Here is a 24,510-nt window from a genome sequence, read left to right as displayed (position 1 = left end):
CTGGCCATTCTCCATAACCCTTCAACCCATTACTATTTAAAATCTGTCTGTGCCCTCTTCAAATTTACTCAATATCACAGCATTCTTTGGGACAGTGAATTCAACAGATTCACAACCTCTTGAGAAAAGTAATTACTCTTCATCTCCATTTTTAAATTTGCTGCCTCTTATCTTTATCCTATGACCTCTTCTAGATTGCCCACATGAGGTAACATCATTTTGAAAACAAGTTTGTCACTTGTCTTTAGCATCTTACGTATATCCCCCTTGTTCTTCTAAACTCCAGAGAATATAGGGTCTAAACTGTTCAATTTCCCTTCATAAAGCAAACTCTTTATCTCTCTCTAGAGTTAATCTCATGTACCACCTCTAACCAGTTGTCTTTCTAATACCTTGCACAGTTGCAGCAAAATGTTTCCTGCTTCCATGCTCTATTCCTTAAGCAATAAATGTCAAAATTGCAAAATTCCTTATTGCCTTTTGTACCTGTGATCAAGCATGCGGACACCCAGATATCTTTGCACCGAAGCATTATGAAATTTCTTTCCATTTATACAATAAGTTGCTTTTCTATCCCTCCTACAAAAATGAATAATCTCTCATTTATCCATGTCAAACTTCATCTGCCAAATTTTGGTCTGGTCACCCAACTTATCCATATCCATTTTGAAATTCCTTATTTCTTCACTGCACCAAGCTCTTGGCTTTCTGTTGCTTACCCAAGCCTCTATTCAACCTAATCGTGGATGATCTTACCCTCCGTATTAACATTTTGTACGCTACCTTATTATATGCCTTCTGGAAATCCAGATATGTCTGTAGGATGTCCATTATCCATACAAAAAGATTTGTAGCTTGGGTGCCGGTTGTCGTAGTTGTCGGTATGTTCACCGAGCTGGGAAGTTAATTTGCAGATGTTTCATCCCTTGACTAGGTGGCATCTTCAGTGCTTTGGAGACTCCTGTGCAGCACTGCTGTACTGTGTCTTCTGGAATGTATTTGGTTCCGTTGCTGCTGCTTCCAGTTGATCGTTGTCGTGGCCGCTATATTGGGTCTGGGTTTATGTGCTTGATGGAGTGCGTGGATGAGTGCCATGCTTCTAGAAATTCTCTGCCTGCCCTCTGCTCAGCTTGTTCTATGATTGTTGTGTTACCCCAGTCGAATTTGTAGTCCTTGTCATCTGTGTGTCAGTGTCGCTAATAGGGACAGCTGGTTGTGGTGTTTAGTGGCTAGTTGTCTGCCTGTTAGTCCTATATAATGTTTTGTGCAATCTTTGCATGGAATCTTGTAAATTACATTTGTCTTGCACATGATGAGTATAGGGTCTCTTGTTCTGGTGAGCTGTTGTCTGAGCATGGCTGTCAGTTTATGGGCTGTCATGAATCCCAGTGGTCAGAGGTCTGGCTGTCAGTTCCGAGATGATTTTTTTATACAAGTAGTGTGGCTAATGAGTTAGGTCATGGCATATCCTCATCATGTTTGTCTGTTAGGCATCTGCGGATGAAGTTGCGGGGATATTCGTTCTTGAAGATTCTGTAGAGGTGTTCTTCTTTGTCCCTTCATAGGTCAGGAGTGCTGCAGTGTGTTGTAGCCCTTTTGAACAGGATCCTGATGCAGCTTCTCTCGTGTGTGTTTGGGTGGTTGCTCTCGTAGTTGAGGACCTGGTCTGTGCATGTGGCTTTCCTGTACATTTTTGTGTGCGTTCACTGTTCTGTATTCTTTCTATCATCACATCCCGGAATGGGAGTTGATTGTTGGTTTCCTCGTCTCTTGTGAATCTGATCCCTGTGAGCATCGTGTTGATAATTCGGTGTGTGTTCTCAATTTCTGTTCTGTTAATGATAATGCCGTCCACTTCTCTGATCCAGAGTTTGGGTTGGATCTGTTGGAGGGTGGTTTGTTCCAGTCTTTGCATCACTGCTTCTGCTGTGAGCCCAGAGATGGGTGAGCTCATAAGTGTGCCATTGATCTATTCATATATTTGGTTGTTGAATGTGAAGTGTGTTGTCAAGCATAGGTCTAGTAGTTTGAGTATGCAGTCTTTGTGGATAGACAACACTCCGGAGAACCTATCCACTTCTTGCTTAACCTTCTGAAACACAGTACTCTTGGATAGTCAGTTCCAAAACCTGGTCTCCTTCCAACCACTTCTCTGTAATCTCCACCAAATCATACTCATTTATCTCTATTTACAGTGTCTCCTTCATTTTATTCTGAATGATTAGTGCAATCTACAGCCCTAGTTATGTAATTCACCAAGATTCTATTCCCAGAATGATTCAGGTAGAGCCCGCCACATCGCAAGAGCTCCCCGCTTCCATCGAACAAACTTCAAAGCATCATGTAGAAAACTATACCCTCAACATATGGAAAGCAAAAGCAGAAAAATACAGACTAGTTAGAGGATACTATCATTGATTCAATCTATCATTGGAGCCAAGTGATTTTCACTGGTTCATTAATTACAAATGAGTTGAGTGGGAAGACTCTGACTGCTCAAAACCATTTGCAGTAAAGTTCCACAGATTTATGTGGTGCACAAGTGCATGCTGGTTATAACTTTATCAGAATATTCAGATGTCACCTGACGTCTAAGCAACTGGGGTCATGTATGAAGAGATCAAAGTGGTAATGGGTCCATTAGCAAAAAAAAACTGCTCCACAGAAAACAAAAGCAAGAAAGATATCTCAAACAAAACAAAACACCGGAAAGTATGGCGAGCACACTCTGATGTTCTTCTCTGGAAAGAACACTCACCAAGAGAGTTCTCGCTACCACAGAATGTCTGACAGTGAAGCTAGAGCTGGACGTTATATACATAGTGGAGGAGTTTAGAAAAACTATTGACTCTTTCCTCATGGCTAAAGCTCCATTTAATGATGCTAATCCCACTTCAACTCTTCAAGCAAAATACATTGGACAAATAGGCAGAAAACTATCCACCAGGATACATGAATATCAACTAGCCACAAAAAGATATAACCCACTCTCACTAGTATCTTTACATACAGATGAGGAAAGATACCACCTCGACTAGGACAATACATCCATCCTAGGGCAAGCCAAAGAAAGACAAGCACGAGAATTCCTGGAAGCATGCCATTCCAACTGGAACTCTATCAACAAACACATTGACTTGGATCCCATTTACCACTCCCTGAGAAAAAGAACAGGAAATAACGTCACCACAGGAAATGATGTCACCAACCCAAGGAAACCTAAACACAAATAGAAAGTGGGCCATACCACCATACTTCACCAGAGGTTCACTGATGATGTTACCTAGTATGGTGATGAAACCTCTGAAAATAAACATTCCAGCTCAGCGGGTAAACTTACATCCAGAACCTCAACCTGAGCTACACATTGTCTCAAAACTTGCTAACACCTAAGGCACAATACACTAAAACTGGCCCGGAAATGGGAAAGCAATGCCATCCAACAGAGCGCCACTCGCGAACTTCCTGCATGAATACCTAAGGAAACCAGTACTACCTAAATGTCATAAATACAAACCTCTCCTTAACTCGCCACTAGCCAAAAGAATAGCAGTGCAAAATGGCCACAGAATACTTCGAGAAATGATTAGTGATGCCTACAACAGATGCCGTAAATACAACAGAGAAATTTTGTGCCAAAAAACTTTACTCACTAAGGCAACAGACTATGAATGGACAGTAAAACAAGCCATAGACATTAGACAGCAACAAACACAAAATGAAAAAAAAAATACCTGCAGAATAAACTAGACAAACTTGCACGAAATACCAACACAGAAGCATGGATAAAAAAATCTTATCTGACCGACGTTTAACAGACACTGAAAAAGCCTTCTTAAAGGATTAAATTACAACTTTCAGGATGCAGACAAGAAAGATTTCTTAGCAGCACTGAAAGACAACAAACTCACAGAAGAAACCCAGCAAACCATCAGACAGACGGTCGCACCAACATTAAGCGGGAAAAAGGAAGGAAACATACTCAATACACAACAGTAAGCGCTAGGAGGACTAAAAAAAACATTGTTATCCTACTTGCAGACAACGGACAATTGATAGTCATTTTAAGTCAAAGAGACTACATTGAGAAAGTGAACACACACTGCTTGCATATAACAACACTTACCAACAAGTGGAGATGGAGCCAACCCCACTAGAGAACCAAATCACAGCCCTACTCAAAAGACTTCAGAAATCTGGAGAAATAAATAAGACCAACTTCCAAAAAATGAAACCAGACAGATCCAACACACCATGCTTCTACAGATTACCCAAAATTCACAAACCAGGCGCCTCCCCCTGACCGTAGTCTCGCTAACTGGAACACCAGCGTACAGATTAGCCAAGGCTAAAGCATTTCGTAGAAGACTCACACCATCCCATTCACTCCACCCAACGATTCCCGAAGACCATCAAAGATATCAAGATAGAAGAGGTTGAAATAATGATCTCCTTTGATGTAATGGCCCTATTCACATCCATCAACATCAACCTGGCCAAGGAAACACTGACTACACTATTAGAGAAACCAAACACACATACACCAAACACCACCAATCTCTTCAGCAAGAACAATATCGTCAAGCTAGAGGACCTATGCCTTACCACCCACTTCACCTTCAACAACAAAACCTATAGACAAACCAATGGAACACCCATGGGATCTCCTATATCAGGGTTTTTAGCAGAGGCAGTTTTGGAGAGACTTGAACAAATGGCTCTGACAACCATCCAACCCAAACTTTGGGTCCACTACGTGGATGACACCTTTGTCATCACTAAATGATACAAATCAGAGGAAGCCTTCAACAATACCCTTACTGGCTGCAAGTTCACTAAAGAAGCAGAAAACAACAACAAACTGCAATTCCTAGGTGTAGCAGTAGAACGAACAGCCAATGGGGAACTTCAAACTAGTGTCTACAGAAAAACAACACATACGGACCAAATACTGAACTACAGAAGCAATCATCCCAACATCCACAATCGAAACTGCATTAGAACATTACTTTAACACTGCAGCACCGAGGACTTATGAAGATCAGAGGAAAATCATCTGTATAGTGTATTCAAAAAGAACAGGCACCCAATGAGCACAGTCTGCTAATTTCTCGGCAACAAACACAAACAAGCAGTCCAGAAACCCAGCCACTCTCCCCTACATCAAAGACCTCTCGGAAGTGACTGCTAGACTATTCTGACCACTTGGCATCATGGTTGTCCACAAACCCACCAACACACTAAAACAGCAACTAGTAAACTTGAAAAACCCTGTACAGATAACAAGCAAAACTAATGTCATTTACAAAATACAGTGCAAAAACTCTAACAAACACTACATTGGACAAACAGGCAATAAACTAGCCACCAGGATACATGAGCGTCAACTAGCCACAAAAGACAGACCCACTCTCACTCGTATCTTTACGTAAAGATGAGGAAGGACACCACTTTGACTGGAACAACACATCCATCCTAGGACAAACCAAATAGAGACACGCACGAGAATTCCTAGAAGCATGGCATTCCAACTGGAACTCCATCAACAAACACATTGACTTGGATCCTATTTACCATCCCTGGAGAAAAATAATAGAAAATAATATCACTACAGGAAATGATGTCACCTACCCAAGGAAACCTAAACACATTAATTAAAAAGTGGGCCATAACACCAATGCTTCCCCGGAGGCTCACTGATGATGTTACCTAGTATGGTGAGGAAATGTCTGAAAACAAACCTTCCAGTTCAGCGAGCAAACTTACATCCAGAACCTCAACCTAAGCTACAAATTTTCTCAAAACTTGCTAATTAATAACCACTACACAGTTTACCCTGAATCCAGTATAGTTTTAAAACTAGATGATTTACAAGTCCAGATTGTAGTTCCAAGAATGAGCAAAGGAGATGACTATATGTTAACTTGATTGATCTCACTAACTGATTCAACCCCATGTGAGCAGAGTTTAAATTGTTGCCCACTAAGTTGCTTCATGTTATCTCCTTCCATGACAATATGATGGATAAGGTCAACTGGAATGAATCAATTTCAAAACTCTTTTTGAGTGGTATCAAACATGTTCTATGTCTGACATTATTTAGTATATGCTGAAAAATGTGCTGCTGGAAAAACGCAGCAGGTCAGGCAGCATCCAAGGAGCAGGAGAATCGACGTTTCGGGCATAGGCCCTTCTTCAGGAATGAGGAGGGTGTGCCAAGCAGACTAAGATAAAAGCTAGGGAGGAGGGACTTGGGGGAGGGGCGTTGGGAATGCGATAGGTGGGAGGAGGTTAAGGTGAGGGTGATAGGTCAGAAAGGGGGTGGGGGAGGAGAGGTCATGAAGAAGATTGCAGATCCGAGGGTTGGGACTGAGATAAGGTGCGGGGAGGGGAATTGAGAAAGCTTGAGAAATCTGGATTCATCCCTTGTGGTTGGAGGGTTCCTAGGCGGAAGATGAGGCGCTCTTCCTCCAGGCATCGTGTTGCCATGGTCTGGCAATGAAGGAGGCCGAGGACCTGCATGTCCTTGGCGGAGTGCGAGGGGGAGTTAAAGTGTTCAGCCACGGGGCGGTTAGGTTGGTTGGGGCAGGTGTCTCAGAGGTGTTCTCTGAAACGTTCTGCAAGTAGGCAGTCTGTCTCCCCAATGTAGAGGAGGCCACATCGGGTGCAGCGGATGCAGTAACTGATGGGTGTGGAGGTGTAGGTGAATTTGTGATGGATATGGAAGGATCCCTTGGAGGAACGTGAGGGGAGAGGTGTGCGCGAAAGTTTTGCATTTCTTGCAGTTGCAGGGGAAGGTGCTGGGAGCGGAGGTTGAGTTGGTGGGGGGTGTGGACCTGACGAGGGAGTGCGGAAGGAGTGGTCTTTCCAGAATGCTGATAGGGGAGGGGAGGGAAATATATCTTTGGTGGCGTCTGTTTGGAGGTGGCGGAAATGACGAAGGATGATATGATGTATATGGAGGTTGGTGGGGTGGTAGGTGAGGACCAGTAGGGTGTTCTCCTGGTGGCGATTGGAGGGGCGGGGTTCAAGGGCGGAGGAGCGGAACGTGGAGGTGATGCGGTGGAGAGCATCGTCAACCACATCTGAGGGGAAATTGCGGTCTTTGAAGAAGGAGGCCATCTGGGTTGTTCGGTATTGGAATTGGTCCTCCTGGGAGCAGATGCAGCGGAGGCGAAGGAATTGGGAATATAGGATGGCGTTTTTACAGGGGGTAGGGTGGGAGGAGGTGTAATCTAGGTAGCTGTGGGAGTTGGTCGGTTTATAGTGAATGTCCGTGTTGAGTCTGTCGCCCAAGATAGAAATGGAGAGGTCTAGGAAGGGGAGGGAGGAGTCTGAGATGGTCCAGGTAAATTTGAGGTCGGGGTGGAAGGTGTTAGTAAAGTGGATGAACTGTTCAACCTCCTCGTGAGAGCACGAGGTAGCGCCGATACAGTCATCGATGTAGCGGAGGAAAAGGTGGGGGGTAGTGCCAGTGTAGCTGCGGAAGATGGACTGTTCCACATATCCGCCAAAGAGGCAGGCATAGCTGGGGCCCATGCGGGTGCCCATGGCTACTCCTTTGATTTGGAGGAAATGGGAGGATTGGAAAGAGAAGTTGTTCAGAGTGAGGACCAGTTCAGTCAGTCGAAGGAGGGTGTCACTGGAAGGGTACTGGTTGGTTCGGCTGGAAAGGAGAAGCGGAGGGCTTTGAGGCCTTGGTGATGGGGGATGGAGGTGTATAGGGACTGGATGTCCATGGTGAAGATGAGGCATTGGGGGCCAGGGAAGCGAAAATCGTGGAGGAGGTGGGCGGTGTCTCGAACGTAGGTGGGGAGATCTTGGACTAAGGGGGACAGGACCGTGTCAAGGTATGTAGAGATGAGTTCGGTGGGGCAGGAGCAGGCTGAGACGATGGGTCGGCCAGGGCAGTCAGGTTTGTGGATTTTTGGGCAGGAGGTAGAAACGGACAGTGCGGGGTTGTGGAACTGAGGTTGGAGGCGGTGGATGGGAGATCCCCTGAGGTGATGAGGTTATGGGTGGTCAGGCAGATGATGGTTTGGTGGTGGGAGGTGGGGTCATGGTCAAGGGGGCAGTAGGAGGAGGTGTCCGCGAGCTGCCGTTTAGCCTCATCAGTGTCAAGATCGGTGCGCCAAGCTACCACCACGCCTCCCTTGTCTGCCGGTTTGATAGTTATTTGGTATATTCTCCTTTTTCGTTGTTACATGTCTTTTGGTCACTTAGTGTGTTCATTTATATATTAATTCTAACCGAAAGCAGTTCAGTTTTGCTTGCCTGAGATTGAAAAGAAAGGTACTCCAACTCCTTTTAAAAACGTTGCTGTACACTTACAGTATCATCCCAACATTACATTCTGAGGAGCATCTTCAATTAGAACTGGATGGCCTCTCAAGGAAACATGTCATGGTCCAGGATGTTGCCCTTTTGACCGTCTAATTCACATGGGCACCATGATACTGGGAGTGTTTGATAGCTTCACCTATCTGAATATCTCATGTCTTGGCTCCACCGACACCAGCAATTTGTTACTTGATGTCTTCAGCATGCAGTGCAAAAGTTGCAGCTGACATATGCAAACTGAGTAAGACACAGAAAACCTAAACTTGACTGAGAAAGCCAAATTACCACTACCTACATTCCACTTCAAGCAAGAGAATTGCTGAACAATTTCTACCTTTCCTCTCCTGTATCCTTGGTATCTATTGGCAGGACAAGGTCACCCATGTAGAAGACCTTTTTGTGTTATCATAAACCCATGATTATAAACTTATTGCCAAGTTAATGAAATCTCTTGCAGCCACACTCATAGCTGTATACCCAATGACTTGTATAATAAAGAACTGGCCATTAGGCCATGACCTGTTGATCATCCATTTCTCCACTACAAGTCAGTGTACACGCAAAATATGAAGATGGCAAAAATTAACGTTGAGAAATGGGAGATGATTGCTTACAACTGTTACGTCTGGGGGCTAACTGTTTTGAAGGCATTGGCAGACGTGAGCAGAAATTAAAAGCTCAGCTAGTTAAGGAGAGTCACCAGAGGAAATAGAGGCCACAAATTGTGCATTATCTGAACTTAGTCTCTGCTGCATTTGCTAATAAGGAGACAGTCATGCCAGAGTGAGGTTCTTGAGCCACACCAGGCAAGACTTAACAGCAGTGACCACAATTGTGCAAGCATTGTCTGAGACATAGTGATTGTAGATTTGAACAGTTTTGACCTGTTTCTTTATTAAAGTCCATAATTGCAGAGAGAGGAAAACAGATCAAACTGCAACAATTTTGTCCTGCAATTTTATATGCAATTCAGTGATAGAAACAGACAATGCATTGTCTAAATTGAAGTGAGTTTCAGGGAGCCAGAGTTTTGTGCTTTTAACTGCAGGTTGGATTTAACTGGAGGAATGATTTGATATTGTTGTTGTTGTTCTTTAATCCTCACACTAAACATTGCTGTAATTTCTTAGATGCCATCCATATTGGTTTCCAAGTGCTACCTTCCTTGTTTAACGACAAGGATTAAGTTCAGTTTTTTATATATTCCTTACAGTTTGGAAAAGAAAGCACACCAAGCTTCCACTGCTGAGAAATATTTAAAAGATCCTGAGGTGCTAATTCAAAGAAGAGCAAGAAATTTCTCCCCAGTGTCCTATCCAATAACATCAGTATACAAAAAGTAGGAGTAGCCATTTTGGCCCCTAAAGCTTGCGCTACCATTTACTAAGGTCATGACCAATCTCTTTTGTAACCTCAACTTCATATTGCTGCCTATCCCAACAATAAATTAAATATATTTCTAAATATCAAGGAATTACAAATTTAAGCTATTTGTGGTAATTCACTATTCAGTGAACAAACAGTGTGAAAATAACTAAAGCAGGTGAATAGATTGCAGGAGCAGCATATGAGGGCAATATCAAGTTATTTGAATCACTGCCTGTGTGTTTATCCCTATCAAGCCCTCAGTTAATTTTGGAAAAAATTCCTTTGCCTTTCGGGTGTAGCAAATAAACATTGTTGTTTATTCACTGATGGTAATTCATTAATTCAAATACTGTACTTTTGACAATTTTATGTGACTGCTGAATTAAGTGAAGAGTGAAGCTGAGGGCATCCATAAATTAAATTCTCCTTACTACAATTTGCTTTAAAATGATCTGTTAACACATGTTGTATCCATTTAACATGTTGCCTATTGTATCATTGTACCATGTTATACAAATCAACATTAGCCAAATCAAGTGTGGAGTTCATATAATCTGCCTTTCTTTTTGTGCTGTTGATTGAGAGTTAAATACAGACCAGAGTACCAGAGGTAACTCCCCTGCTCCTCTTCAAAATAGTGCCATGGGATCTTTTATATTCCCCAAACAGACAGCTGGGACCGCGTTCAAAAATTGGCACTTAGCACAGTTCCCTTAGTGCTGCATTCGAATGTTAACCTTGATTTTTGTGCTTAAGTTCCTGGAGTGGGACTTGAACCCAGAACCTTGAGATCCACAGGTGAGCTGTGGTTGAGCTATGGTTGACACAAGTTTTAAGTGAAATATTAAAGCTGTATTGCAGTTTTTAATGTTTTGGGTCTGCTTTCTCTTGTAGCAAAAGTAAGCAAAGCACAAGAACAAGGAAAAGACTCATCAGAGTTGGGTAGTAACAGGTAAGTATCATCATTTTTGTTTCAATTTCAGTGTAATTATCTGAATGATGAAATGGGCCTTCGATTTGGCTTCTTGCCTATTCAGCAAAAGAGTCCATTTCTGTCTGTAGGTAAATCAATAGCATATAAGTGGCCTCGCAATATTTTTGCATGAAAGTTTGAGCTCAATAAAGACATTGGCTGTGGTTTGCTAGTTTACTCTTGAGAAAGATGGAGGATACCAAGGAGGTTTTGTTTTTGAAGATGGATGTCGTGGGTCACGTTTATTCTAAGATCTTGTACATCATTTTGTTGAAATTGGTTTATTAGTTTTATCTTAAATGTAACATTAAAGGAAAATGGGATGTGGCTTTGATATTGTTGCTTGGTGTTAACTCTTTACCAAAACTCTGGCCATAACGAAAGCATAGAATTTCCAAGCAAAACGTCTGTTTTGTGGAATGATGACTATTAATTGATCATCTGATTTTTCTTAAGGATTAATTCAATTCAAAGTTTACAAAGTGAAATAAACAATATTGATGCTGAAATGGTCCCCTTCAATGGTTATGAATTATCAAATAAGGTAGATTGGAAATTGGAAGTTTTAGTGACCGGATTCTTCAGAGTGATGATTATTCTAAATTCATTGCAACAATCTCTTTAGCCTTTCTCCTCGGGATAGAAATCAGAGATAATTTTTTTTGTCACTTTTTGATTGATCTTAATTAATTTTTGAGAGTAGCTGTTGAAGTAGATCACAGCTACCTGAGATTTCTGGCAAAGAGCAAGCTCAAAGTGCTTATGAATACTCCCTCAACAACCATAAACCCCTTTGCAGTCATATTTAAAAAAAATGTCAACAACACACAGATGCACCTGTACTTGTAAGAGAATAAAACTTCAGACTCTGGTTTGTTACAGTTAAGTAAACCTGGCTTAATTTTCAAAGCTTTCCTCGATAATAAGTTGGATGTTGTAATGCTCACTGATATTAAACTAGCACTTATTGTTTATGGTGTATGTGTACAATCAATGCAACATTTTTTTCATTATTAACGAGTGGCAAGAATAGATCAGACAATGTTTATGCAAATTGTGGCTAACTTGAATTTCAGAGAGAAGAGTTGAGTTTTAGGCCTCTACCAACATAATTTTACATTTAAATTTAGTTGAAGGGAAGAATTTTGTGCTGTCACAGCAACACCTAGGTGATGTTGAGAGTGTGTTTCACATTCAGGCTCAAGGATTACAGTTGTAAAATCCAATGATTCTAGTTAAATGACCCTCTTGTAGAAATTTTGAAAAGAAATATCAAGGGTTAACTATTAAATGAACTTTTTGCAAAGATTGGAATTGCAAACTCGGAGGCATTTTAATGCTCAATAATTTTATTGAAGATTAGGTGTACCACCAATCTAAGAATGTTTTTGTTGTGTTCCTGAGTTCTTCATGCAAATCAATCACACACTTATGAATAGTAACAAGCACTTTGGGTTCTTTTTTATACAGCATTGTAAACCTTAAATACTTACAGGAAAACTTTGCATGAGTATCTTAGGGAATCAAGTATATGCAACTCCTATATGAAGTCACTTGCTGTATGGCATCACTCTTTACATATTCCATTGAAGTAAATTAACAAAATTTCCCCTTTTTTCTCAAGTAGAACATTACACAATAAAAATTAATGCACATAACAGAATTGCTATGAGCACTACCTAAAGTTAGACCTCCATCCATCATTTGAGTCCCTAAAATATATAGGTGGTTTATTAATATGCCTGGACCTGGTAAAATTTAATCCTTTTCTGAGATCAAGCATTATCACAAGGTGCTCTTGACTCATCAAAGTAGGCGCATGAGTATCTTGCACATTATCTCTATGTTTGTTGGTTTTCACAGTGATCTTTCACATTTTCACTCTTGGACTTTGAGCTATTATGTTCTCAATGCTACTGGAGTATTGTCTAAGATGTGGTTCCTTTAGTCCTCCTCAACATCACACCGTCCAGTGTATGATTTCATATGCATTTGGCTCACTACAATCCTTAAATACCCTCTGTGGGCATCAGGTTTTTTTCTCTTGGGTGAATAACTTGATTTTTTTTGCCCTATGTCGAAGCTAAGCAGTACTGTGTCTAAACATAACAAAAACAAAAGTTCTGGAGAAGCTCAGGTCTGGAGACATCCAATCATACCATTTGTGTATAGACTTCTGCTTCTTCAGTAAGCTTTTCTGCACTAATGCAAGTCAAGGACAGATGATCTGAAAATATTATCCTAATTTCCTGCCAGCACATGAATTCAACTGATGTGTGTGATGATGGATCTAGTGTTGTTGCTTATAAATGCAATTAGAAATGTAATTTGATTCTGTGAGCTATTCTGTCAGCAACACTATTGGATCTAGGATAATCTGGGCAGCATCAGGAAGTGGAGAAGTGGATGTTTTGGGTGTAACCCTTCTTTGGGGGTGGGTATAAGGGGAACTGCAGAAAAAGGGGGTGGCAGGGACAGGGTGGTGAAGTGGGGATAGGTGAAGACAGACAGAGGGCACAACCTGGTTGGTCAGTGGGAGGAATGAATGCGGTAGGTGGCTGGGAGTGGTTTGTGGAAGGGGGAGGGACTGGGAAGGGAGTACTTTGCATCAGTATTCACCCAGAAGAAAGATATGGACAATAGTGAGATTTGTGTGCAGCATGCTAATATACTACAGCATTTTGAGGTCAAGACAGAAGTGTGTTGGGGTCTCTTGAAGAACATTAAAATGGATAAGTTCCTAAGGCCCGATGTAATTCACCCCAGGTTATTGATAAAAGGAAGAGAGGAGATTGCTGTGGTTTTGATTAAGTTCGTTGTAACTTCTCCAGCAACTGGAGAGGACCCGGAGGACTGATGAGTAACTAATGTTGTTCCTCTCTTCAAGAAGGGAAATAGAGATAATCGAGGAAATAATTATAGGTCGATGTGTCTCAGCGATTGAAGCTATTGAAGAAGATTCTTAGGGTAGGATTTACATGCATTTGGAAAAGCATGCCCTAATTAGGGATGGTCAGATGGCTACATGCAGGGCAGGTCATGTCTTATGAACTTGCTTACATGGAATTTGGTAAGGCTCTTTATAAAGGGTCTCGTGATCGGCTCATCAAGAAGATGCATGGGATCCAAGGTGTCTTGGCCATCTTGATTCAGAATTGGCTTGCCCATAGAAGTCAGTGGTGGTGGTAGAAAGCTGTTTTTCTGGCTGTTCAGCAGGGATCCATACTAGGACCTCTGATGTTTATGATTTATATAAATGACTCGGATGAAAATATAGATTGATTGGATTAGTAAGTTTGCAGATGATAAAAGATTGGTGGAGTTGTGAATACTGTAGAAGATTGTCAAAGAATACAGTGGGATATAGGTCAGTTGCAGATATGGGTGGAGAAATGGCTGATGGAGTTTACTGCGTATAAATGCAAGGTGCTGCACGTTGGGAGATCAAATGTTAAGGAAGAGTATGTAGTTCATGGCAGAACTCTGAACAGGGTGGTAAAGAGGGTATATTGCATGCTCATCTGTATTGGTTGGAAATTGAGTGCAAGAGTCAGAATGTTATGTTGCAACTTTATAAGACTTTGGTTAGGCAAGTATTGCATTCAATTCTGGTCGCCACATTACAGGAAAGATGTGGAGGGTGCAGAAGAGGTTTAGCAGGATGCTGTTTGGATTAGAGAGTATGAACTATAAGGAGAGGCTAGAAAAACTTGGGTTGCTTTCTCTGGGGCTGAGGGGAGATTTGATAGAAGTCTATAAAGTTATGAGATGCGTAGATTGGTTGATGGTTAGAATCTTTGCCCAGAGTTGAAATGTCTAAAACTAGAGGGCATGCATTTAAGCTGAACAGGGGAAAGTTCAAAGGAGATGCGAGGAGCCTGGTTTTTTTTTAACTTAGATGGGCAAGAGTGTGGAACATGCTGCCAGGAGTAGTGCCAAAGGTAGATATGGTAGAGGTGTTTAAGAGACTTTTAGATATGCACATGAATATGCAGGGTATGAGGGATATGAATAAAAAGGGTAGGCAGAAGGGATTAGTTTAATTTGACATCGTGGGTTAAAGGGCCCGTTCCTGTGCTGTACAGTTCCATGTTCTGACTGATTTAAATAAATTAATGAAATGATGTATGGGTCCAGGAAACAAATTCCATTCTCTGTCAAAGGCTTGAATTTGAATTGGGCATCTGTGGCCTTCAAATTCATGATGGGAAGTTTGGTAATCATTGCATTGATGATGTTTGCTTTACAAGAATTTTTTGGAAAAGAGGGGTTAGAGATTCCTTTGTAGGAAATACTGAACAATACTGCAACGTTGCAGCTTGTGTCATCATCACATTCAGCCCCATATTACTGCAATCTGTAGCACATGAATTTTAGTTGGCCCACCCACAAAGCTTTTGATGACACCTGTATCAAAAAGGACGTATGGCTTCACAGTTATTGACTCTAAATTGACTTTTGCAGACTGATCCTGAGCCAGTGTAATACTCCTATTGATCACTAATCCAGTTACCTTTTGATTAGTCATTTGTTTATTTTGGTCATTGCTCTGAGTGTGTTTCCAGTTCCTGGAGTGTCGCTAAGTACTGACTTTGTAGCAAACAAAGCAGTCACCATGTTGCATAACTGTGTTTATCTCACAGAATTACAAATCACAAATTGATGAATGGGGAAAAGCTACTTTGCGTTCTTTTTCTTGAAGATCACCATTACAGGAAAATTCTAAATGCATATCTTGAGAATCAACAGAGCTCCTACTGCTGTATCACATGCAGTATGGCACCACTTCCTGCAGTGTTGATGCGTATTCACTAATTACGTATTCAGTTGAATCAATGCCACAGTGATTTTTTGTAAATTGTTTCAGATTACCTGGTTTACAGGGCAAACTGATTCTTATCCTGGAGGTAAAGTAGATAATTAAGAACTGTAAAGTAGATTAACGCTGTATAATTATGTATTCCTTTTATATAAGTTGCATCTATTTCACTCTAACAATCTGCTAATTTAATATTATGGGAGAGTGATTGTATTAGCAGCGCTACATTTGAGAAAAGTAGCATTCATTTGATTCGAATATAAATTAACGAGGTTATGATGCTTTTACACGGAAAATGAGGTAATCCCTTATAAGGGAAGGAGGGTCACTGGACCTGAAACGTTAACTCTGCTTTCTCTCCACAGATGCTGTCAAACCTGCTGAGTTTTTTTCCAGCAATTTCTGTTTTTGTTTCTTGTAAATGGGTTTTGCTTTAAACAAGCTTCAGTCAACAGGTAGGAGTGCAATGCATAATGGCTTAGTGAAGTATCACATGGGTTGGTAAGTGGGTAATATTAAAGACACAGTTTCTTCTGTTATTCTTGGATATTTTCTACAAAAAAAGTTTAAATATTTAATCATTCAGTCACTCCTGTGCACTGCCTCAGTGTTTCAGGATTGTATGATGGAGGCCTCGGATAACATCAACTGCCCAAATTCTTGACTAGAGCTGATGTGTGACCCACAGAGAATCAGATGGAAAACAAGTGATGTGACATGAGCACCCAACCAAGCACCAGTTGAATCCATTTCTGTTCTCCCAGAAGGTTTCCCTTTGTACAAACAAATTAAGTTTTCAAGATTGCCCTATGCCCACTTAGATTTGATTTGCAATCTGGTAAAGTACCTAAATGGAATATTTGATAAACTTGACTTTGCTCAGCATCAAACTTATCATGGTAATTCAGTGCCTTCCTAGATCAGGCTTTCATTTTCACTTTCACTTCTGTTTTATTTTGCAAATATTTAGTTATGGCCATAATGGGTGTTTTAGAACTTGTTGAATGTCGACAATATGCAAGCTGATTCCCATAGACCAGAGGTGCCAAGATCATCTCAGGCAATTTCATGACCTAGCACAGGGAATATAAAAACAGACCTGCCTTTTGATTGCTCCCCAGGAACATCAGTTTTAAGGTGTGATTGTGTGCAGAGCTCACTGCTAAGGATAGGAAAACTGTCAATGTTTGTGTACCAGATGGCCAATTAACCAACTAATGACAGAACTAATGTGTAAAGGTGCCTGTGAAATCCAGCCAAGTAAGAGTCATTGCTGTTAAAAGTAAAGACAGATAGTAAATCTGCAAAAATATACTTTGAAGAGGGGGAGGTTAAAGCAAAGAATAACATAAGAATCTCTGTTGAATTTACTTGTAGGGGTTCACTAGTTAATGCCAACAAACTGTAGATGAAATAAATTCATAATTTTGCTGGGACTAGATTAATTGAGATCCCAGAAAAAAAATCATCTAAGTTGCTATACCCAAAGTTTCACAGAAAATATAACTAATAATTTCATTGCTGTTTCAAAAGCAACATTTTTTTGTGTGTTTATCTAAGTGTATCAGATGATGTTGGATAACTTCAGAAACACTTATTGAATTATTTTCATTCTCTTTTGGTGCAGCTGTTCTGGTTCTGAAGATGTCTTTAGACAATCACCGTTTACTTCAAAATTGAGAGATCCTTTATCTGACCTCCATGTGGGACCAGCATCACATGGTATGTGATGCTTATAGTTTTGTATTTTGGCTGTGGTTTTAAGATTTGAAGAAATAAAGTGTGTACTGACTTATTTTGGTCAAATAATTTTTCAAAATTGCATGTTTTGTACATTTTTTGGTAGCTGAATAATTAATTGCAGGACAAGTGTAAATTCATCAATCTTGATATTTAAAGGCAGTGAGATCAGAAAAATGGCTGTGATACTAATTTTTCTTCAATCCATTCTCTCTTCGAATACAACTCCTGGCTGCAGCACGGGATTAGTTATTTTCCCCAACAAAACAAACTAATAGCGTTTAGCCTTTTTTGAGCACACAGTAGTCCATTAAATAACCACACAGATGGGTTAATTCTGTCATCGCTGAAGATGGTGATCGTGCCTCCTTCCAGTAGATTCTGTGTTGAGAGTTTTAGAGCATTAGAAAGTTAAACTTCAAAGGATTGAATGCCTTTGCTCACTTTCAAAAACATATACTTGTTTAAAGCTGGTAGTCTTAGTAAGAACCAGCAGTGTTAGGTATATGGCATTGATTGAAATTGTTTATCCAGTAAAAAGCAAAAATAATTTAGGCATGAAACTAGAAGGTAATGAGCAGAAAGTAGTCCATTCATCCCGTAAATTCGTCTGCATAGGTACTTCACTATGCGTCTTGAGTGATTAATGTATGCAGGTGCAAATCACTTTGGCATGTTCGTTGAAAATATTTTGTCATCTGAGTGTTTTTATATTGTTTTAATTTCTAACTTTACATGAGCCTTGCATAGCTTTGGGAATACTGGCTACTGATCAAATTGCCAGTGTAACCATGTTTCTAAAGTTAACATGTTTCATGGTTAAGAGCACATCTGTTTAAAAAAGTCTTGAATTAATGCAGAAAAGTTCTCACAATACTTGGTAATAGTTGAATGTGATTCTACATTGCACTTGTCATGTACAGACCTGTACCCAGTCAATGTCAATTAACTTCAGGAGGGGAGGGGAGAAAGCAGCATTCTTAACAAAACACTCAAACTTTACAAGGACTGGGCAGTTTTTGTTTCATTGCATGAGAATGTTAATGGTATTTAACTTTATTCATCTGTTATTTATTCCATATGTTGTGCTCCTACCAAATGGCCGCTATATGAAATATGATTGTGCAAATTGCCTGTGGTTAGTAGTGTCTGCAGACTGATGAGAGCCATATTCCCATTGATATGCGATATAGGTGTAGGCTTCTGTCAGCCATTTAACATTGAATCTAAGTATTGGCAATCTTAATGCCATATTTGACCCTGAGATGAACTTTCAACCTCAAATTCACTCCGTAATTTTGTTTAATTCCATTTTCAAAACGTTGCCAAGTTTAACTATCCAATGCTCCTTTGGCTTCTATTCATCTTCCCTACATAAACTTGAGCTCACTCTGTCAACCATATGTTAACTCCCACCAAGTCACATTAACCTTTCACTACTGTGATTGCTGTTTTGCGTTGGTTGCAGGTCTGGCGCTGCTGCAATTTAAAAATTAATTTTGGCCTATTTTAAACCTTGCCATGGTCTCTCCCTTGCCTCTCCCTACCCCCTTTCTTTGTAATCCCCATTTTACAATCCCTGTGAACTCTATTTCTCCCACACCTATTCTAATTGCTTCACCACTGGTGTCTGTTCCTTCAGTTGCCTAGGGCCAAGTTGTGAAATTCCCTCTCTGAGCCTCGCTGCTTTGCCATCTCACTCCTTTTAAGGTGTTCTGTAAAATCCATCTTTACATCAAATTTTATAACATCTATCATGTCTTATGTGGCTTTTTGTCAAAGTTTGTTGATTAGAGTTTTTATTGAAATACCTTGAGATTTCTTGCGATGTTAAAGGAGCTATATTGTAAGTTTTGCAGATCCTGGATCAATATTCCAAATCTACCCTCCTGCACAAAAGCATTAATTTTATGCTAATTATTTGATTTTATAACTATTGAGAGAAACTGCAAAAATTCTTAACGGAGAGACAAAACACAATCTTTGAAGGAAAGTTTGCATGTAAAATATATAAAACTTTATCCATTTTAAAACTTGTTGAGGTGGAGAAGTGCCAGTGTGAATAGAACTTTCTGGTTCTGTCACGTTATACATCCCAATTGCAGAATAAAGCTGGCAGCAAGGTTAGTAGCACTTTTAGTCTTCTCAATCAGTTTCCTAACTAAAAGTGTAGTATAGATGTTGAGATGAAAGAGCTTAAAGGCTAAAATTATTCGGAAATCAATTTAGCAGTTACCTTTTATAGAAAGCTAACTCTCTGAACCAGGTATCACTCTAAACATAATTAAAACACTGTTATGCCTATGAAGTAAAGACTACATAAGAACTATTGTCCATTTGCAGAAGCAGGAAAATTAACTGTCGAGTCAGGGACTATAACCCCACCGTGGAAATTTTGTGAGCAGCTTTTTCCCTGTAAAATTTGTGGGAAGGTTTTTGGCCGGCAGCAGACACTGTCTCGACACCTTTCTTTGCACACAGGTAAGGAGATGTTATGAATAAAGTGCTGTGTTTGTTAGCTTTTCAAATTAAATTATAAACTGGACTTGGAACAACACTCCTGAAGCGTTAAAAGGCTATATCATTAAATGTAAGAGTGTTTGAAAGCTAACCATTTAAAATTGTTATTTTTGTAGAAGAACGAAGATACAAGTGTCATCTGTGTTCCTATGCTGCCAAGTGTCGAGCAAACTTGAACCAGCATTTGACAATCCATTCGGTGAAGTTAGTGAGTGGTGATTCTGAGGACATTGCTACTGCTGTAACCTCCAAGAGTGGTGATTGCAAGAAGAGCCTATATTACTATAGGTAATTCTGTTCCTTTTCCTCTGCAGCTAGTTAATTCACCTCAGTTCAACATCATGCTTGAACCAGTGTTACTTCACTTAAAATATTGCATGTGTAAGAAACAACACTTTTTTAACATTATTTAATTTTCTATCTAGCTGCCATGTTTGTGGATTTGAGACAGAGGTAAACCTGCAGTTTGTCAGCCACATGTCATTGCATGTAGATAAGGAGCAGTGGATGTTTTCATTGTGCTGTGGCACATGTAACTTTTCTTGCATGGACGAAACTGAAATGAAAACACATGTGGATGCAGCACATGCAGGTAACCAAGACATCAAACTTTATTACTGGGTGGGAAGCAGAGGGGTTTGCTTGTATGCATTTTAACTTACCTTCTGGGAATCATATTTAAATTTCATTTCACTCCAGTAACATTATAGCCTCGTAAGTAAAATCAATCATAAAAAAAATTCCTTAAGTTTTTGCTTCATTGTTTCCAGTCAATGCCCCCAACTCCTTTTGACCTGACCCACCAGCAGGGGCACTGTCCAGAGGGAGTATCCGTCAGTCCTTAACAATGACTTTAGACCTCATGTAATCTCAGCATCAGATCCAAGTATGGGAAAGGAAATCTTCTAATTACTACTAGTTGCCTTCCATTAGCTGATACTCAATACTCCTTAATGTTGGATATCACTTGGAAAATGCACTGAGGAGTTGGTAAGGGCTCAGAGTGTACTCTGGGTGAGAGACTTCAATGCAGTGGCTTGTTAGGACCACTATTGGCTGAGCTTCCTCTTTGAAGGAATTATCTGTCAGATGAAATCTTTAGCAGCTGGTGAGAAAATCATTAAGAGAAAATAACCTTTCTTGACCTTGCCCTCAGTGATCCACCTGTCACCTCATATATTTGGCCATGACGGCAGCATTGGTGCAAGTGACCAATATACTTATTATATTATGTTTCCACTGTGCTAAATGAGATAGATTCGGAATAAATCTGGGCATCCAAAAATGCTGTGGACCAGCAGCAGCCGAATTGTGTTCACCCACAATCTTATGACCCTTAAGCAAATCCTTCACTCTACTGCAATCATCAAATGAGAAAATCATTCCAGATTGAATGAGGAGAGAAGAAACAGCACATCGGCAGGGACAGTGGTTAAAATGAGGTATGAACCTGGTGAAGCTCCAGCAAAGGACGTGCAATTTACAAAACTACGTGATCCTGTGAATAATGTATCTGACCAAAACTGTGAAATGCTGTCACAACCAGTCATTGAAAAACATCCTGTCCTCCAAAGATGAGGGAGCTCAATGTGTAAATGCACAAAGCAAGGCTGAAGCATTTGCAACGATCTTCAGCCTGAAGCACTGAATGGATGATTCATCTTGGCTTTGTGGTGAGCTCCCAACATTGCAGATATCTGTGTTCAGCCAATTTGAATCACTCCATGTGATATTAAAATATAGCTGAACTCACTAGCTAAAGCAAAGGTTATTGATCTGGCTGGGTGAAAGTTCAATAAGACCAAAGAAGCTCAAAGCCGTCCAGGAAAAGGAAGCCCCTTTTGAGACCCTGACCACCAGCTGCATGCAGCAATAGCATTGAAAGATTCACTGCAGTGACTGGCAAGGCTTTCTGTGCTGGCACCTTCCAAACCCTCGGTCTCTACCATATAGAAGAGCAAGGATAGCAGGCACATGGGAACACCTCATCTGCAAGTTCCTGTCCAAGCCACAAACATCTTAGATTAGAAATATGTCACCATTTTTCTGCTATAGCTGGGTCAAAAGCCTAAACCTTGCTCTTTAACAGTGCTGTGCGTATACTTACACCATATGAGCTACAGTTTTGATGAAGGCACTTCAATCCCTCCCCCTCAGGATTCTTCAAGGTATTTAGAGATGGGCAGCAAAAACTGGGCTTGCTGGTGACATTCATGTTCTGCGAACAGGTTAGTTTTTCTTTTTTTAAAAAAAAAATCAATTTAAGCCAAATGTAAGGCAAGTTTTGTCTTTCAAACAAAATTGAATTAAAAGGAAAATTGCTGGAAATTCTGAAGGAGTGCTCCAAACTTCCAGTGTAATTTAGATGAGAGTCCAGCAAAATCCTAGAGAAATATTGTGAATGGTCATTTTCAGATATTTACACCATCTCTCTTGGACTAACCTTGTCTTCTGCCAAAGTCATAGCAGAAAAATAAACTTTTTTTTGTCAACTAGGCTATCAGTTTTGCATCTGGTTACATTGTGATTAAAATACATATCTCAGCTTATGACAAACATTTTGAGTCTTAACTTCATTGTATTTGCCATTTCTATAGGTGAGAAAGTTTCAGTGCCCTCTTGTCTTAGCCCCACCAGTGAATCAAAGGCAGCTCCAACTTTTTTCTCATCATCGTCGTCGTCCTCATTATCTTCATCTTCAGCACTTTGTGATTCTGTTACTGAATCTGAAACCCTAAATTCTGACTTCACCAAAGAAGAGCAAATCACTTCCTTTAACTCTCCAATAGCATTCGGTGGATCATCTACATCAGCTGCTGAAGAGAAATCTGAGAAAGGTGAGGAAGTATTTATTGGCTCAAGAATCCAATTTAAGATTTTTACCTCCGATGCATCCAGGTGGTTACATTCTTTTTTCCCTTTCTGTATTGAGCCTCTTTAGCATTTTAAACTCCAAGTTAAGTCAGTAAGGAAGTACTTCTTATTCATAGGCCTGACAACTCGTGTTGTACAACTGAATATTAAAATGTGAGACTGTACCAATGCATGACAAGCCAAAGTGGTGTAAAAATAGCTATGTTTAGAGGTTGTCTTTTAGTAAGTTTATAAAGAAAATAGAGACTTCCAAGCATGAATGCAAGATGTGCAGATATCTTGAGTTCAATGGTAAATTAAGAAAATGATTGCCAATGAATGCAGTGTGTTGTACAGTATAGAACTGTAATTTCTACTTACTGCAGATGTCAAAATTACAGACTTTTCTGCATATCGGGAACCCAATAATTCCATACGTTGTGTTAAATGTTTTCATTCTGCTAAAGTATTAAAATTTAGATTTCAGTATAGAAATGATTTCAACTTGAATAAAAAAAAGAGGGTTTGAGCCTTACACTATACTCCAGTGTTCACATTCCTGGACAGCATTTTCCATAAACAGACCGAATCTCCCTTGACCTCAAATCTTCAATCATATATATGCTGTGCATGACATAAATTACCCACATTAAATAGTTTTTTTTCATTCTTGCATTTTTCTTTTTCTGTTATTTGCTGTGTTGAGTCACTCAACTTTCTGACTAAAACCCCAAGGTCAAAAATACTTGACTATTTATGTACAGCTTAAATTTTAAGCAATTTTAAACTTATTGCTAACTATTAGCAGTCAAAAGATACACCAAGCTGCCCAAGCTCCTCAATGCTTTGTTATAATTGGTCCACAAGGGGTCAATGAATCCTTTTTTTTAAAATTGTAATGTTTGCATCGTGAAATGAACAGCAAAATGTTTTGATAAAACAGTGAGGTTTTTTTTCACAGTCAACCTTCAAGCAGAGACAAAATAAAAAGACAAAATATGGGTCTGGTAATATCTATGGAGTGGGAAACAGAGTTAATATTTCGAGTGCAATATTACTCTTCAGAACTGAAGCGGGCAGTTTTGAAGTAGTCATACCGGACTTGAAGCATTAACTCTGGAGAGAAAAATGCAGATGCTCCTGTACCTACTGAGTTTCTCACATTTTTTTGTTTTTATTTTAGATTTCTAGTATCTGTAGTATTTCACACTTACAAGAAATGAAAAGTAGTTTTCCCACAAGTTTGGATTTCATTGACAAAATAAACTTATTTGGCAAAGGATTCAGCAAAACATTTTCATGGTACAACTACCTTTCCACTAAATGTGTTAAATCTAATTTTTCAAGGTGAACTGTCAATCAATCTCAACAAAAAAATGTTAATTGTTTGTAATCTCTTTTCAATTTGTGGAGTATGATTGTAGGTAAATATAGTCATAATAGTGACTGCACTTAAAAGCAATCCATTGTACACAAAGTATATTGGGATAATTCTAAGGGATACAATAAACTGCTAAACAAGTGAAAAATCTACTTTGTTTTACTAATATCTCCTTATTTATCACTTCCTTAAATGTACATTTCCTGCGAACTGGTTTCCTCCCAATATTGTGGTGCTCTTCTGATTCAGATTTTGTGTTGCCTCATGTACTTTGGGACAACAAAATAGACTAATGTAGAATAGATATAATCAATAATGATCAGGTTACATGCAGGTGTTACTGTTATTGCAATAGAATGTTTAGGTCCTAAAGTAAATCTTTCAAAATTTGGTTTGCCTCAACCATCTAAAAACAGATGATATGTCAGCATAAATCTCCCTGAACATCACAAGATGTCCTTGTACTATGGATACTTTTGTAGTCTTTGGATTTCTGTTTGCTTCATCCATATTCAT

The 24,510-nt window shown here is 39.8% G+C and overlaps 1 protein-coding gene across 1 annotated transcript in view; it reads left to right on the top strand.

Moving 5' to 3' along the window:
- znf827 (zinc finger protein 827) overlaps nt 1-24,510 on the top strand; it is a 138,783-nt gene that overhangs the window by 99,357 nt on the left and 14,916 nt on the right. The window contains exons 11-16 of the mRNA XM_072580594.1: nt 10,603-10,660; nt 17,128-17,222; nt 19,584-19,721; nt 19,877-20,048; nt 20,186-20,352; nt 22,358-22,597. Coding sequence (XP_072436695.1) covers nt 10,603-10,660; nt 17,128-17,222; nt 19,584-19,721; nt 19,877-20,048; nt 20,186-20,352; nt 22,358-22,597 — 870 coding nt within the window. The remainder of the gene's footprint in view (nt 1-10,602; nt 10,661-17,127; nt 17,223-19,583; nt 19,722-19,876; nt 20,049-20,185; nt 20,353-22,357; nt 22,598-24,510) is intronic.

This window comes from Chiloscyllium punctatum, chromosome 1, assembly GCF_047496795.1.
Source record: "Chiloscyllium punctatum isolate Juve2018m chromosome 1, sChiPun1.3, whole genome shotgun sequence".
NCBI classification, from domain to species: domain Eukaryota; kingdom Metazoa; phylum Chordata; class Chondrichthyes; order Orectolobiformes; family Hemiscylliidae; genus Chiloscyllium; species Chiloscyllium punctatum.
This window is presented reverse-complemented; position numbering and strand designations above follow the sequence as displayed.